Raw genomic sequence first — 14,994 nt, forward strand, 5'->3', positions numbered from 1 at the left:
CAGTTAAGTAGCCAAAGGTCACTCTGCCAGTGAATGAAACATTTGTTTGAATGCAGAGCCGAGATGTTCCAACCCAGCTTCCCAGTCCCAGAAAGGACAGGAGCCCCAGATGGAGTGAGACCCAAAGTATGTGTTTATTCTGGAGTTGATAGCAGCAGCAGTGGGGGGAATCGGCCAGACTCAGGGTGTGGTGAACAGAAAGGGTGGACACGGGCGTGTGCGTGTCTAGGGGAACATGGGAGATTGGTCCGTTGACATTCACAGCCAGCACGAGGGTTAGGACACTAAGTCTTGTAGAAACAGCAAAGAGACAGACGACAGACAGACAGAGGTTTTGGGGGGACAGGGATCCCCCAGACATGCATGGCCCCTCACCTGGATGGGGAACCCCGGGGAGGGAAGACAGACACAGTGGAGACTGAATGCCCCCCACCCTGAAACAGGGAGCTGGGCCCGCCTGCCTCCCACCACCCCCAAGCCTCCAGGGGTAGAAGGATGGGCAGGCCCAGGGCTGCCTCGCACCACGCAGCTCGGACGTTATGGCTTCGAGGAGATGAATTCACAGTCCGGGCAGGAAGGGATGGGGTCCTCAGGGGGCCTGGTCTGATTCCAAGCCTTGGCCAGACCTGCAGGACCGGGCAGCAAGGAAACATTAGTGATGGCGGACAGCCAGCCCAGGACCTGGCTGGTCATGACTGTCAAACACCCCATGGACCCAGGAATCCCAGTGCTATGTTCCTCCATCCTGACTTGGGTATCCAGCCCCTCCCACCCCTGGTCTGGGTTCCTTACCTCTCACTCTGAGTTCTCTTTCTCTGACAATCCTTTGCTGCCTTTTGTGAAGCTGGTCAAAGTCTTTTCCTGAAGGGGGAAATCCAGAAGGCTCAGGAGGAGGGGACAGAGGCAAAACAGTGGCTAGTAATGAACCTAATAAGACATCACACCTGTTTTCATCATTTATAGTTCTCTTTTTTGCCCAGCTCTGAAGTGATGGGGCAAGTGGTACTACAGTCCCGTTCTACAGATGAGAAAACAGAGGCACGAAGAAGACATCACTGGAAATGTGAGAAGAGATGATGAGGCCACTGGGGTGATAGGGAAGACCCTGCACAGCCCCCGAGAAGCTGAAACCCAGTCCTGAGAGTGCTGGGGAGCCATGGGAGGGCTGAGCTAGAGAATGGTCAGGATCAGCCACAGAACATCATTGGCTGAAAGTCAAGGTCATGGCCAGACTCTGCCAGGGTTCAGCTCCTCTCCACTGAGGAGTATGGCGAGCGTGGCTCACAGGAGCTGCCAGAGAAGTTTGTGAATAAACGAGTGAGTGAATTAGAAGAAGAGTAAGTGATAAAAGGAGGGAGAGCTGCCATCTGTTCAGCTAAGTATAATCAGTCTTTTCAAAACTCACTTCTGAGTTCTGCGCTCAGCCCTTTACATCCCTCCCCACTCCAACCCCAGAGAAAACTTCAAAGCAAGGCCACACTAGTCAGTTCCAAGTGAGGAACTGAATCCAGGTGTAAAATGCAAGGTACACCCAAACTCAGCAATCCAGATAAATGCTATTGTAATACCATCTTAAAAAAAAAAATCAAAATCAATGCAAAAAGAGTCCATGATGAGCAAAATATAAATTTTAAGTACTAGTCCAGTGCCATCTTAAAGAAAACTTGTTTTATTTAAAATTGAAATTTATTTAAATTGTCAGTAAAGGCCAGTTTCTAGGCTCAGGAACCAAAGACAAAAGGAGAAATATGTACTCAATTTTTTTGTATTTTTTGTCTCCCGCCCACCCCCCCACCCTGGAATATTAAACTAGTTGGGAAAATATTGGAAAAAAAAAAAAAGAGTAAGTGTACTGAAATTCATACTATCTTAAATGTTTTAATTTTACCCTGTAAGAATTTAGTATACTCTTACTTTCTTGGCTTTAGTGACAGTAGTCATCAATAGTTTTGAAAGTTACTTCTTTGCTTTTCTTGGATTCAAATGAGAGAATGCTTGAAAATTTCTCTTGACCAATTAAGGACCTTAAGTGATCTTAAATTTTTAATTTAAAAATTGTCAAGCTGGTTCTCCCGTGACCCCCAAGGCCTCCTGGGGTCTTCCCATCCCCTTCTTTCTCTGCTCCAGGCTCACCACTGACGCCCCTCTTCTAGAAGATTTGGAGGAACTGGCAGCCTTACCCTCTTCCTACAAGCTTCTTTACCTAAGCCATTTCTTCTCAACCTCTATTCCTCTGCCGAGAAGCCCTCCAGGACTCCCTAATTGAAAGGGCACCCCCCCAACTCCCCTCCAGATTCCCTTTCCCCCCCAGACTCTCAAACATTTTGGACCGCAACCCCCAGGGAAAAAATAAATTAATACCACAATCCTTGGTTTCCTGCCCTGTGAAAATTTCTGTTCTGTTCTATTTCAATTTTATTTTCTTATTCATTTCAAAAGAAAAATTGTTGATCCTTACCCAGTAAACCACAGTCCACCAATTTTCACAGGCTGCTTTAAATAACAAATGAAGAAAGCCCTGCTCTATTTTATCATCGAGGTTTTTTTTTCCCCTTTTATTTGGGACTTCATATCATGGGTAATAATAAAAAGAGTAGCTGACTATTTACTGAGAGGCGGACACTTAGTCCTGCATTAACTCACTGCATCTTCACATCTGTCCTAACAATAGACGCTTCTAACGGCCCCATTTCCCAGCTGGGGAAACTGGTGGCACAGAGAGATCAAGGAACTTGCTCTAAGTCATACCGCTAAAGAGGGCAGAGCGGGGATTCGAACCTGTGACTGAGCAGCCCATAAAGACATGAGGGGTTGCGCGAATGAAGGGGAGCGTGGTGCCCCACTCACCTCCACCAGCTGATGCCAGTGCTCCACGGGCTTGCGTGGGTTGGCCAGCATCTCGGCCCAGTGCTCGCGGCCGTGGGGGTCGGCGGCGTCGGGACCCACGCGGCACACGCCGATCACCTCGTTGTGCCCGATGCTGGAGGTCACGGGTGGGGGCCGGTGAGCACCCCAGAGGCCGGCAGGCCGGGCTCCACACCCCGCTCTCACCCCGCCCCCCGCCTCACCAGTCGTAGTCCACCACCGCGATGCTGAGCCCCACGTTCTCCACGCTCTCAGGGGCCACGTCGAACACCAGCGCCTCGTTGTACGTGGGGTTCAGCGTGTTCTTCTTGATGGAGGTTTTCCGCTTCTTCAGACGCCGCCCCTCGCTGATCAGAGAGGCCTTCACATAGGGGTCTGGGGGCGGGCGCGAAGGGAGGGCGCTGAACCGGGTCTTCGGCCCTCGGACCCCATCACGGACCCCAGACCTTTCTCCCAAACCCAAGCGTTTGGTTCCCCAACCTTTTCTCTCCTAGCCCCTCAGATCCAGGAGCCCAGATCCCAGACTCTCTTCTCCCAGACTTAGGGGGTCTGGACCCCCTCCCCTCCTCTCTCAGGACTCTGTGGAGTCTGGGCTTCCAGCCCCCTCCTCGCTCAGACCCAGGAGTCTCACCCCTCTCCCCACCCCTCAGAAGCCGGCGCCTTTCCGGAACCCACCTGAGAAGCCGGTGAGGTCCATCGCTTTGAGGTTAGAGGCTTTGATGATAGTCACGGTGAGGCGGCCGGCCGTGGGGAGGTAGCAGAGTGAGAAGTTGAGCTCCCCAAGATCTGCCTTTTCCTGCAGTGGGGAAAGGGGGCCAGCGGTGCTCTGTCTCAGCCTTCCCCCCAGCCTCTCCCTGACTTCCCCATCTCCAGCCTCCAGCTCTCCTGCCTGATTTCCAGGGCTCAGGTTTCCGATCCACTTAACAATCTGACTCCGGGCCAATACCTGGTAAACTCCCCGGCCACAGCGGCCCACCACCGTCAAAGCCTATTTGTTCTGCGGGGAAAACTGGAAGAGGCGTGGGGGGGGGAGAAGGACAGAAAGAGGGAGGCAGAGAGAACACTGTGAGAGATCGGCTGAGACAGAGATGCAAACGCCCAGAGAGAGTCACAACGACAGATCCACAGAATTCTAGAGTCAGAAAGACCCAGAGCAGAGTGGGGCGGGCGGGGGGTTGGTGTGGCAATCCCTGGTGCAGACAGTAAAGAATCTGCCTGCAATGCAGGAGACTCGGCTTCCCTGGGTGGGGAAGATCCCCTGGAGAAGGGAATGGCAACCCACTCCCGTATTCCTGCCTGGAGAATCCCATGGACAGAGGAGCCTCGTGGGCTACAGTCCATGGGGTTGCAAAGAGTCCGACACGACTGAAGTGACTAACACATATGGAGACCCAGCGAGTGACAGAGACCCAGAATGAGAGGGGAGGGGAAAAGGTGGGGGAGGGGGGTGCAGGAGGAGAGAGAGGAATAGAGGCAGAGACCTACATGGAGAAGGGACAGAGATCCAGAGAGGTGGGATAGAGGTCTAGAGAGGTGAGAAAAGACACACAGAGAGGTCAATCTTGGGGCAGGAGACAGACAAGAGCCAGCATGAGGTTACAAGGGAGGCAGATCCCCTGCCTCGACACACGCAGAAGGACCTGGAGCGGCGGCCAGGGCTAGGGGCCCTACGCCCTGGCTGCCCTGGTCTTCAGCCTCATCTCAGTGCCTCACCCCCAACCCACGCAGCCGGAGCCCAGGTCCCTAGACTCCCCACTGGCTCCCCTGAGGCTCTGCCCCGGCTGTGTCCTCAGCAAGAATACCCACCCTCCCTGTCGCTTCTCAGCCATCAAGCCTCAGCTTAGCTGTCACCTCTTCCCACATGCTCCCAGACTCCCTGCCGCCCTGTGCAAAGACTCCCCCCAGGCGTCCCCATGATGCTGGCCCCTGTGTGACCACCTAGGCCTGGAGCGATCAGGAGGAGAAGAGAAAATGTGAGGTGATGCAGGAGACAAGGATGGATGCAGAAGGGAGCCCTTGAGCAGGGTGGCCTCGGGGAACAACAGGGAGCAGGGCCAGGACCCTACGACTAGTCAGGTAGTTCTCAGAGCCTGAGCTTGGGGGACAGAGCAAGCGGGCTGTGGTCCCCCCAGGTGAAGGGGACCTTAGGAAGAGCCACACATGCCTGGTTCAACCGTGTCCTTGTATGTATGGGAAAATGGAGGCTCAGAGATGGGAAGGAGCTTGAGTCAGGCCATCGGGTGGGCAAAACCAGCCCTCTCAAGATATGAGCAAAACCAGCCCTCTCAAGATATGAGGACAGGGCTTACACCCCTCCCCACTCACACACAGCTTCCCCAGATCAACAGAGAGCTGGAATGTTGGGAAACCCACGGACTGGAACTGAGAGGGCTGAGGAGTTGGGAGGGTGCGAAGTTCGGGGTGCGGAAGGGGTCGGGACACCCAAACAAAGACCTAGGAACTGGGTTCGGGGAAGGATTGGATGTACAGGAGAACGAGGCTGTAAGACAGGAGGAAGGGGCCAGTGGGGACGTCGGGGGCACTGGGGAGATGTCAGGACGTCGGGGATTCCAGTGTGAGGCTCTAGCGAATCACACTATCAGGGTTCCGGTGGAGACCATGAAGACACAGAGGATTCGATTAAATTAGAGAGCTTGAGGGTCAGGGCTTTGAAACAAAATGTTTAGAGATCAGAGGGGCTGGGGGAGGCGTCTCAGGAAGACTGGGAATTGAAAAATGAGGAGGTTGTAAAGGGGAAGGAAGTTTAACAAACAAAAGCTGGGAACTCTAGGCTTGGGAAATTGAAGGGTCAGGAATCCGGGGTCAGAGGGCAGAAGTCATGGGGTCACAGCCTGGAGTTTTGATAAAACGGGTGGTGTCTGTTATAGTTTTCTTCATGGTTACCATCAGATGTCAAAGTGGAGTCAGAAGTTGGGAAATCTGGAGCCTGGTTCTGATGTTAATATTTAACTAAGTGCAGAAGGGGAGCGGGAGCCCATTATACCATTCTCCATTCCTGCTTGTACGTTTGCAGAACTTTCAGTAAAATAAAGTTGAAAACTCCAGGATCCAGGAGTTATGAGGGTGTGAAGTAGTAGGGGGGCAAGGAGATGGCAAGCTGAGGGGTCCTGGGTCCCCTGGGGAAGGGGGTGCGGGAGCCACTGACCGAGCCGCCCTCCACGATGTCCCTCCACAGCGGGCGGTCGGGGGGCTGCTCGGCCAGCTCCAGGAGGTTGTCCAGCACCACCTGGCCGATGAGATCGTGCCGGGAGAAGCGGTCAAAGTCATAGACGCTGAAGTGCAGTTTGCGCTGCGCCAACTCAGCCAGCGGCACCGAGAACTGAAACGTCTCATTGAAGACGGGGTTCAGGGTCTTCCTGTGCACCTGCAGGGGGCGGGCGAGGAAGGGATTCAGACACCATGCCCACCTGCCCCTCCTCCCTCGGACCCCGCCCCTCCCTCCCTGGGACCCGGATGTCCAGCCCTCCACTCCAGACCTTGGTCTGAAACTTCTTCTTGCGGTCAGGCAGCAGGTAGATCTTGACGTAGGGATCTGAGAAGCCATTGGAGTCCTTGGCCGGGAGGTCCAAGGCCTGCAGGATCCGCACCACCAGCTGGTCGGAGCCGTAGAGATACCGCAGGGCGAAGCTGATGCGGCCACAGGGCGCCCCCGCGCCGGCCTCCCCAGAGCCAGGGGCCCCGCCGCCCCGCCGGCCACCGGGTCCAGTCCCCTGGTACAGCTCCGGCTTGATCTGTCCGATGAGCTTGGCCTTTTCCTCTCCGCCCGGCAGGGGTAAGGGTAGGGCGGGCGGCCGCTCCTCACTGCCCGGGTCCGGCTGCGGGGTCAGGGTCTGCTGGGTGAGGGGCCGGGGTAGGGCGGGGTACCTGTAGGGGGTGAGGAAGACAGATGGAGTCAGTGGCTCTGATCTCTGACTGCACCTGAAAACCTGGGGGGCCCTTCCCGGCCTTCTCCTCAAGCCCCACAGCCAGGCGCCCACAGACCCCCACCTCTGCCCACTGTGACCTTGGGCAGGGCGCTCGAATCCTCTGAGCCTCAGTTTCCCCATCTGTACGGGGGGCGGGGGGTGGCCATCCCCTTCTCTAAGCTAGCTCCACCCCAGACCTGGGCTCTCACCAGCCTCTCAAAGCTTCCATCTGACCTCCAGGAGTGACCCTGAATAACTTCTCTGTGGAGCCCAGGGGCTTCACACAGCCCAGACCATCCAACCCCCATCTGCCCTTCTCCAAATTTCCCCGGCCCATCCTCACCCTCTCCCGCCTGGCCATGGCTCCCGCTGGCCTGTTCTTTCTCTCTCAACTGTCTTTTCTGTGCTTGTGGAACACTATGGAAGCCCACAGCTCCATCCTTAACCATCTTGGCCATCATCTTCCCTTCTCACCCATATGCTTTCCCTGGACAAGCTCATCTGTGCCCCAGGTTTCCACGACCACCAGCAGCCTCTGTCTGCTAAGTGTGTCTCCTGGGCTCTAGCCAGGTTCAGCCTCCCAGCCCCATGAGACACCACATACCTCTTGTGTTCCCCACTGGGCTCGCTCCCTTCTCCCCAGCCCACTCCCTCTCCCAGCCCCCTACGATCCACCTCAGCCTGCAGGACAGATACCTGGGGCCATCCTCACCTCCTCTCTCCCCTCAAACCCTTTCCCTCCCGTCTCCTGAATTTTCCCACCCCCACGGTCCCTGCTCATCCATCCTTTCCTGCACGAACCACTGCACCCATGGTGAAGTCCATGTGGTGGGGCCCCTAGTGATGACTGGACAGGGCAGTGCCAGATGCACTGAGAGGCAGGCATGGGGCTGGGAGAAGCAGGGGGGTCGGGAGCACAGAGCCATGAAAAGGGATGCGGGGTGAGATGCCTCCAGCTACTGATCAGTGCTCCCAGAGTGACTTTGAGCAGGTCATTAACACCCTCTGAGCCTCAGTTTCTTCATAACCAGTGTATCCATCAACCTCTGGAGGGCTTCCCCAGAGACCTCAGACTACATTTTCCATGAGCCCCTGACCAGCCCCTACCTGGAGGAGAACCACCGATGAACCTCTGGGGCCTGAGACAGTCCTTCTAGAAGGCAGTTTCCCCCAGATGCTCCCCCAGGTCCCTCCCGTTCAACAAGACCCAGATAAGCTCAGGGTCTCCCTCAAACCCTCCCCTCTTCCTAGGTCCTCTGACAGTGCCACCATCCACCCGATCACCAGGCCAGACCCCTGTGCTGTCCTTACCTCCTCCGACCCCCTCCTACCCGCAGCCGTCAGGCCCCGGTTCCATCCCCAACTCACTGCCCCCTGACTCTCTCTAGCTCATCTCTGCCTCCGCCGCCCCGTGATCTCAGCGCAGGCTTGTCCTCTCCTGCCTGGACTCTCGGCGTCCAGTCTGTCCCCTGTGTGGCCCCAGAGAGGTCTTTCTATACCCAGAGCTGACCTCCTCTGCTCAAGCCTTCCGTGGCTCCCCAGCATCCCAGGACAACGTTCCAGACCCTCAATCTGGCATCCAAGACCCTGTGTGATCCGGTCCCCGCCGTGTCCCCTAGGCTGCCTTTCTGCAGCCCTGGCCTGGCTGGCTCAGGACAAGCTGGTCTGGGGATCCACTTCCCCTGGACTGGGAGTGGCATGAGGGTCTGTGTGCAGTGCTCACCTCTACTTTTTCCCAACACCCAGCTCAGGTCTCGGTCATATTAGGCACTCAATATGCATGCATAGGATCAGGATCAATGGATCAGTGAACTGCAGGTCCCACCAGTGATGAATTGCTCTGTGCTGCAGGGAATCGGGGGTCTAATCTCCATTCTCTCCCACCTTCCTGATCTCTGAGTCCTGTCCCTATCTTCCTCCTTCTGCTGGTTTTAAGAGCTCAGAGCTCTAGCCCCCTCCTCCCTCAAACTCAGGAGTCTGGGTCCCCAGCCTCGTCTTTCTCCAGGAACCAGGACTCCATGCCCCAAGCTCCCTCCTTTCCCAGGACTCAGGAGCACCACAGATGGGAAGGCAACACTAAAGAGGAAAGGAAGTTCAGAGTGGGCCCCCAGCCTGGTGGCCTGTCTCACCTGGTGGTGGGTGCCAGGCTTGTGACCTGCTGATGCGACTGGGCACTGGGCAGGCCCCCACCACTGGGGGGCAGCAGGAGCAGCCCCGAGCCTGCCCCGCCCTCGGAGGGCAGCTCGGGAGATGTCTGGCTCGGTTTGACCCCCGCGGCTACTGCAGCAGCTGCGGCCTCTGGGTAGGAGTCCATGTCCAAGTAAGAGGGCTCAGGGGGGTCAGACCCCCCTAGGCTGCCCGGCTCCAGCAGCTCAGCGAAGGGCGGGTGGTGGGCCGTGTGGGCATGGTGGTGCGGGCCCCCCAGCAGGGGATGGCCACCCAAGCCGGCCCCCAGGTGGTGCCCGCCACCGCCTACCAGGCCTGCCAGCCCGACCCCGGGGCCTAGGTCTTTGCGCAAGGGACCACCGCCCACGGTTGAGCCTCCCTTGTCCCGCCAGGGCACCCAGCACAGCTTCCACGACACGAAGAGGGAGACACCCAGAAGGACAATGCCACAGAACGTCACGATGACCGACAGCAGGCTCACGGAGATGTCTGGAGAGAGTGAGGACAAAGGTCAGGGGTCAGGGTGGGGTCGGAATTTAGCCTCCCGCTGCTCTCCCCCAAAAAGCTAAGTTTCAGTGTTGGCCTCTCACCGTCCTAAACACATTACACATACTACTCAGTGTAGACTCCACGGCTACGCAACGTCAGTGTCTCCATCTACCCATTTTAAAGACAGGGAAACTGAGAGTTTGGGTGACTTGTCTAAGGCTACACAGCTAGTCCATGACAGATCTGGGATTGGAACCAGCAGCCTGTCTTCAGATTTCATCCTTTTTTATCCTCTTGATCGCATTGCCTCTCCTATAAGTGGGTACATCCTCCAATTTAGAACCAAGCTTCCCCCAAATGCTCAGAGGTGATCAAAGAGAGGGGAGACTGCATGGCACAGTTAGATAGGTCAGGGTTCAAATTCCAGCTCACAGTGTGGCTTTCGGAATATATCTTCACCTCTCTGAGCTTGACCTGCTCCATTTGTCCAATGGGGAAAACTCCGTTCTGCCTGTCATAGCAGTTTTAAAGAATGGAGGGAGTGAATGGCTCGCAGAGGAAGCTGGGGAAGATAATAGCAAGCATTTCTTGAGAGGTTACTGTGCTTTATAGACATTAGCTTCCTTATGCCTCACGGGCACCCTAGGAGCTTGGCAACATGATTATGCCCATTAGTACTTTTCACAAAAGGAAACTGAGACCTAGAGACATGAAGTTACCACAGACACGAAGTCCTGTAGATGGAGTGGAGGAGGCAGAATCTGAGTCCGGAGCGCCTGGCTCCGGAGCCCACCGACTTCACCACTGGGCTACCACAATTCAGTGTTTCCCAGTGAATGGCGGTTCATTGGGTTCATTGAACCCACTGGCAGTTCACTGGCGGTTCATTCACGAATGGCAGACTTTTTGTTAGGATGATAAATCCTACTACTGCCATCTGCATCCAGCACTGTCACCCCCACCGCTAACACACTCTGAATGCTTGCTGTGTGCTGATATGCCTTTCAGAGAAACCCGGGACAGCCCAGATCTTGAACTGAAGCTTCGTTCAGTAAGTGGTGCCAGGAGTAGGGTTTTTCCAGGAAATGTGAGTTTGTTTGGGGGTTGACTCTTGGGTGTCCATGAAGTGGATCACAAAGGGAAATTCCTGCTCTGTACAGACAGTGGGTTATGGGGTGCACGGGGGAGGAGCAGGTCACCAAAGCATTGGCAGCAAGGACAGTAGGGTGGAAGCGCTGTGTCCTGTCCGTTCAGGGAGCGCTTGGTGACAAGGGGATGCGCTTCAGTCCTGAACTGCCCAGTGGATCTAAGTCAGTGGCCCCTGATGTTCATCCTCATGACACTATACCACCTGAGGGTGAGTGATCCTATATTACGGATAAGGCAACTGAGGCTCAGAGAGACAGGAAGTGACCCTGCAGGGCCACAGTGCAGGCAGCGGCAGGACTCTGAGTTTCCCACCCCACTCCAGCCCCTTAGGGTGTCCGTTTTGGAATGATCAGCACCTACTTAGAGTTCTGGGGGCCTGTTAGAAACCAGAGCAAGGCCTGTTAGAAACCAGCCTTCTGAACGTGGGAAGAACTAAGCAAAAGGGGTCGTTTTGGAAGAGGAGGGGGAGAAAAGTTGGACAGATGCCATCCCCCACTGTTAGCCTGACTCAGACTCTCTCCAAGTCAAAGTCCTAGGAATCACTGAATTTGAGGGTGGTCCTGAGACACCCCACCCCCAGCTTGCCAAATTGCAGTAGTGTGCTAGACTTCCTGGGGTCACAGTCGGGCTCTTCTGCATACAGACGGTGAGACCCCGAGTGAGCTGCTGCAGCTCTCTGGGCCTCATCCCTTATCACCAGCCCCTGGACACCCTGCACTTAAGATGCTGAGCCCTGCCCTGGTGCTCAGCCAGTGTGACCGTCATTCTAACGTCCCAACTCCTGCTTTGTGAAGGTTTCTCATCTGGACGAAGGCGCTCGTGATATTCCCTAGCTCTCAGAACCCTACTGCTCGCTAGCTGGGGGACCAACCACTCCATCTGAACCTCAGTTTCCCCCATTGAAAATAAGGATTATAACTATATTCAGTGTCATATAATAACATATAATGGAAAGGAATCTGAAAAAGAATATATGCATCAATATCTACCTATATCTGAATCACTTTGCCATATACATGAATCTTTGTAAATCAACTGTACTTCAATTAAAAAATTTTTAAATAAAATTAAAAAAAGAGAAGATGGGGATTATATGTACCACAAAGGGTCATCATGAGTAATTGATGAGATATGTGAAGGACCTTGCATACTGCCTGGCACACAATCGGTGCTCAGTAAGGATATTTCAACATTTATGGAATGCCCACTGTGTGCCCAGCTTGTTCTTAGCAAGTCACATGTGTTATATCATTTGAGTCTCTGAGCTGCTCCATGGAGTAGTCACTTTTATTATTCCCATTTTCCAGATGAGGAAACTGAGGTACAGAAGAACCCATGCATTTAATAAGTGGGGGAGATGGGATTTGAACCCAGACAAGTCAGACAGACTGATTTAGAGCCTGAGCTTCTAAGCACTATGTGAGATGCACAAAGACATTTGAAGGGGGTGTGTGCAGCAGTGGAGTGGGGGTGGGGAGGGTGGATAGGAGGCCCGCAGGGCAAAACTCAAAAGGCCGTGGGTCAAATGGACCGCATAGCTCTTTCTCCTTAGATTAGAGGTAAGGGGGATCAGCAACAGGCAGGATGGAAGCAAGACTCTAAGAGGGACTGGCTCCACAAGGCACAGGAAGCTGAGCAAGGCTGCTCTAAATCTCTAAAAATTCTGCCTATGGTGGAAGCAGAGGGCTGGTCAACATGGCTGGGGGTGCTGACCTGCATCTGGGCCCCGGGGATAGCCTCTGATCCGAAGGTCGTTGAACTCTTGGCACCTGTCACTGGTGTCGGCATCTCGGACCCGCGCACAGAGGTCTGAGACCAGGATGAGTGCCCGACGGCAGAGGTCATCCTCGTAGTCTCCTGACATGGTGGCCAGCGAGTCCTGTGCTTGGGAGGGGCTGGGCAAGGGTACAGATGGGGAATGGGATGGGGGAGAGAAAGGGGGTGGATAAGGGGTGGAAAGAGAACGAAAGAGGATAGGCAAGGGGCAGTGATTGGGAGTGGAATGACAAAGGGACAGAGATTGGGGGGTGGAGGGACAAGGGGATGGAGATTGGGGGGGCAATGAACAAGGGAGAAGAGACTGGGAGGAAATGGACAAGGAGGAAAAGACTGGGAAGGCCAGTCAAGGGGCAGAGATTCAGGATGCACAAATAAAGGGTTGGATAGACAAGGAGACAAAGATTAGGGTTGCACAGATGCAGGGACAGAATTTAGGAATGGAGAGACAATGGAACGGCCATTTCTCCTTCACGCATACAACAGATATTCACTGGGCACCAACTACACATGAGGCACTGTGTGGGCTGTTGCAGATCCAGCAGGGAACAAGCCCCACTCAGTCCCTGGCTTCCTGGTGTCACAGTCCAATGAGAGGACATAAGGAGCATACAAATCAACAAACACACTCACATAAACACATAAACACACAGCCCTCAGACTGTGAGAAGTGCCCTAAAAGAAGGATATGTCACAAAGGGACCCGGAGGTGGGTCATCGGGGGAGTTCCCTGAAACCTGAAAGATGAGACGGAGCCAGCCATGGACAGTGGGCAGTGGGGCTGGAGTGAGGAAAACCATTCAAAACAGCGTGAGGAACGTGAGCAATGGCCCAGGGTGGGAAAGGGCTTGGGAGGTCCAGGGAACAGGAAGGTGTAGACAAGGAGAGGAGAGGGAGAGTGAGAAGGAGATGGATGGGGGTAGAGAGATAGGAGATGGTTGTCTGATGCTGGCTGTGGAGAGATGAAGGTGAAGGATGCAGAGATAAGGACCAAGTTGAGAGAGGGAGAGATAAGGGGAGGGGAGACAGAGATAATGGGAAGGGCAAACTGGGGCCTGGAAGAGAGGGACAGATGAACAGACAGACGGAGGGAAAGTCAAGGATTGAGACTTGGGATGGACAAGCCATAAAGAATAAGCTGGGTGTAATTCAAGGGAGTGTGAGAGATGGATGGACCAAGCGGGCAGTGATAAGTGCCAGGCAAGAGAGTGGACTGAAATATCTTCGAGAGACAAATAGTGGACAGGAGAATGGATGGGGTGCAGAAATAAAGGACAGAAAAACAATGGCCAGAAATCACAGATGGACAAAAGGATACAGTGGATGGAGGACTGGGCAGACAGTCATGGGGGCAGAAGGAAGGTTGGATTGGAGGGGGGGGGGGGTGGTTCATAAAAGACAGGGAGAAATAGGTGGCTGTGGGGAGAAGGGGGAGTAGCGATACATGGTTTGGAGCTAGACATCAGAGATAGACTGGAAGGAGGGTGCAGGGGAAATTAGGGACGGACAGATCAGGGCTCACAGATGGACAGGTGTTGTGGGGTGCTGCAGAAGGCCAGGACTCTGAGACGGGCATAGTCAGACTCACCTGCGCTTATCCCTGCCTTGTCCTGGATGGCAGCGGAGGCGGCGGCTGGCGGTAGCCCATGGGGGTTGTAGGGTGGATAAGGGGCTGCGGAACTGTCCCCAAGAACCAGGTGGTGGGAGGGGGGGCCGGATCTGGGGGCCGTGGCCGTGAGAAAAAGCTCAGCCCGAGCCTCACATCTTGTCCTACTCGGGCCAGCTGCTCGACCCCAGGCGACGCCCGGGAGGTCCGGCCACCCCCTTCCCACCTTCGGGCCCCCAGCTCCCGTTAAGCTTAAAGACTACAATTCCCGGCAGGCCTTGCGCTCGCGTTGCTGCGGCTTCATAGACCAGGCACTGCAGGGACTGATGGGAGTTGGAGTCCTTAGTGCCTCTCCCGGCTGCAGAGAGGATGGGAATTTTTTTGGAGGTGGGGGGGCGGTTATGAGATGCCGGGGTCCCAAGGCGCTGCAGGGGAGAGGAATAATGTCTGGGACCTCGAGAAGCCGCGGAGTCCGAAGTCCAGAGGGGCCATGGAGTGGGTAAACCATCCCCACGCCCGGGGGATCGGTGGGAGAGGTTGGGGTGCACCCAGGTGTTTCGGGACCCCCCCTTTCAGAGCCACGTGCCCCTCCCCCGGGGCAGCCTGGAGACGCTGCAGCACTCCCACTCCCGGGTCGGAGATCCGCGCACCTCTGCCCCGACCCGCGCCCCCATGCGCCCGGGCCGCCCCCGGGGATGGGGCTGGGGCGGGGGCTCTGGCAGGGGGAGGGGGAGGAGCGGACTCACCCGGAGCTGCCCCTGCCGCCGCCGCCGCCGCCGCCGCCGCAGCCCCGCGCGCCGGCCGCGGTGCCAGCTCGGCTCCTCCCCCCGCCCCTGTCGCAGGTCCTCGGCTCCTCCCCTCTCACCCCCTCCTTCTTCCCCTTCGAACCTGCGGCTTTCTAGCCGAAATCGCGCGGCCGCAGAGAGGAAGGAGGGCGCTTTCCCCGGACCGAGGCGTCTGAGACGCAGCGCACTTCCACCGCCGAGGAGACAGAGACCGGAGATCAGGACCCTCTGC

At 55.7% G+C, this 14,994-nt stretch overlaps 1 protein-coding gene across 2 annotated transcripts; it reads right to left on the bottom strand.

The window, feature by feature from the left end:
* Positions 1-110: 110 nt before the first annotated feature.
* SYT3 (synaptotagmin 3) lies at positions 111-14,788 on the bottom strand. 2 transcript variants are annotated; one of them, XM_086353819.1, is made up of 11 exons: positions 14,724-14,788; positions 13,960-14,090; positions 12,309-12,490; positions 8,921-9,446; positions 6,363-6,750; positions 6,032-6,250; positions 3,541-3,661; positions 3,069-3,240; positions 2,848-2,980; positions 793-861; positions 111-626 (listed from the first exon to the last, which is right to left on the bottom strand). In XM_086353819.1, exons 3-10 carry the CDS (start codon positions 12,457-12,459, stop codon positions 796-798), a joined length of 1,776 nt encoding a protein of 591 aa, XP_086209945.1. In that variant the 5' UTR covers positions 12,460-12,490; positions 13,960-14,090; positions 14,724-14,788; the 3' UTR covers positions 111-626; positions 793-795. The 2 variants fall into 2 exon arrangements, with proteins under 2 accessions (XP_086209945.1, XP_086209946.1); XM_086353820.1 differs by having other exon boundaries at positions 12,309-12,704.
* Between the last annotated feature and the right edge of the window lie 206 nt (positions 14,789-14,994).

The sequence above is a fragment of the Bos grunniens genome, chromosome 18 (assembly GCF_055505025.1).
Source record: "Bos grunniens cultivar Pamir isolate PY7600 chromosome 18, Bosgru_T2T1.0, whole genome shotgun sequence".
In the NCBI taxonomy this organism is placed as follows: domain Eukaryota; kingdom Metazoa; phylum Chordata; class Mammalia; order Artiodactyla; family Bovidae; genus Bos; species Bos grunniens.

Coding starts and splice junctions, on each gene's coding strand:
- SYT3 (XM_086353819.1), bottom strand. CDS start 12,459: ATGTCAGGAGACTACGAGGATGACCTCTGCCGTCGGGCACTCATCCTG. Junction 3,241..3,540: donor GGACCTCACCGGCTTCTCAG/GTGGGTTCCGGA, acceptor GCCCGCCCCCAG/ACCCCTATGTGAAGGCCTCT. Junction 862..2,847: donor ACTGGCATCAGCTGGTGGAG/GTGAGTGGGGCA, acceptor TTCCCCCTTCAG/GAAAAGACTTTGACCAGCTT.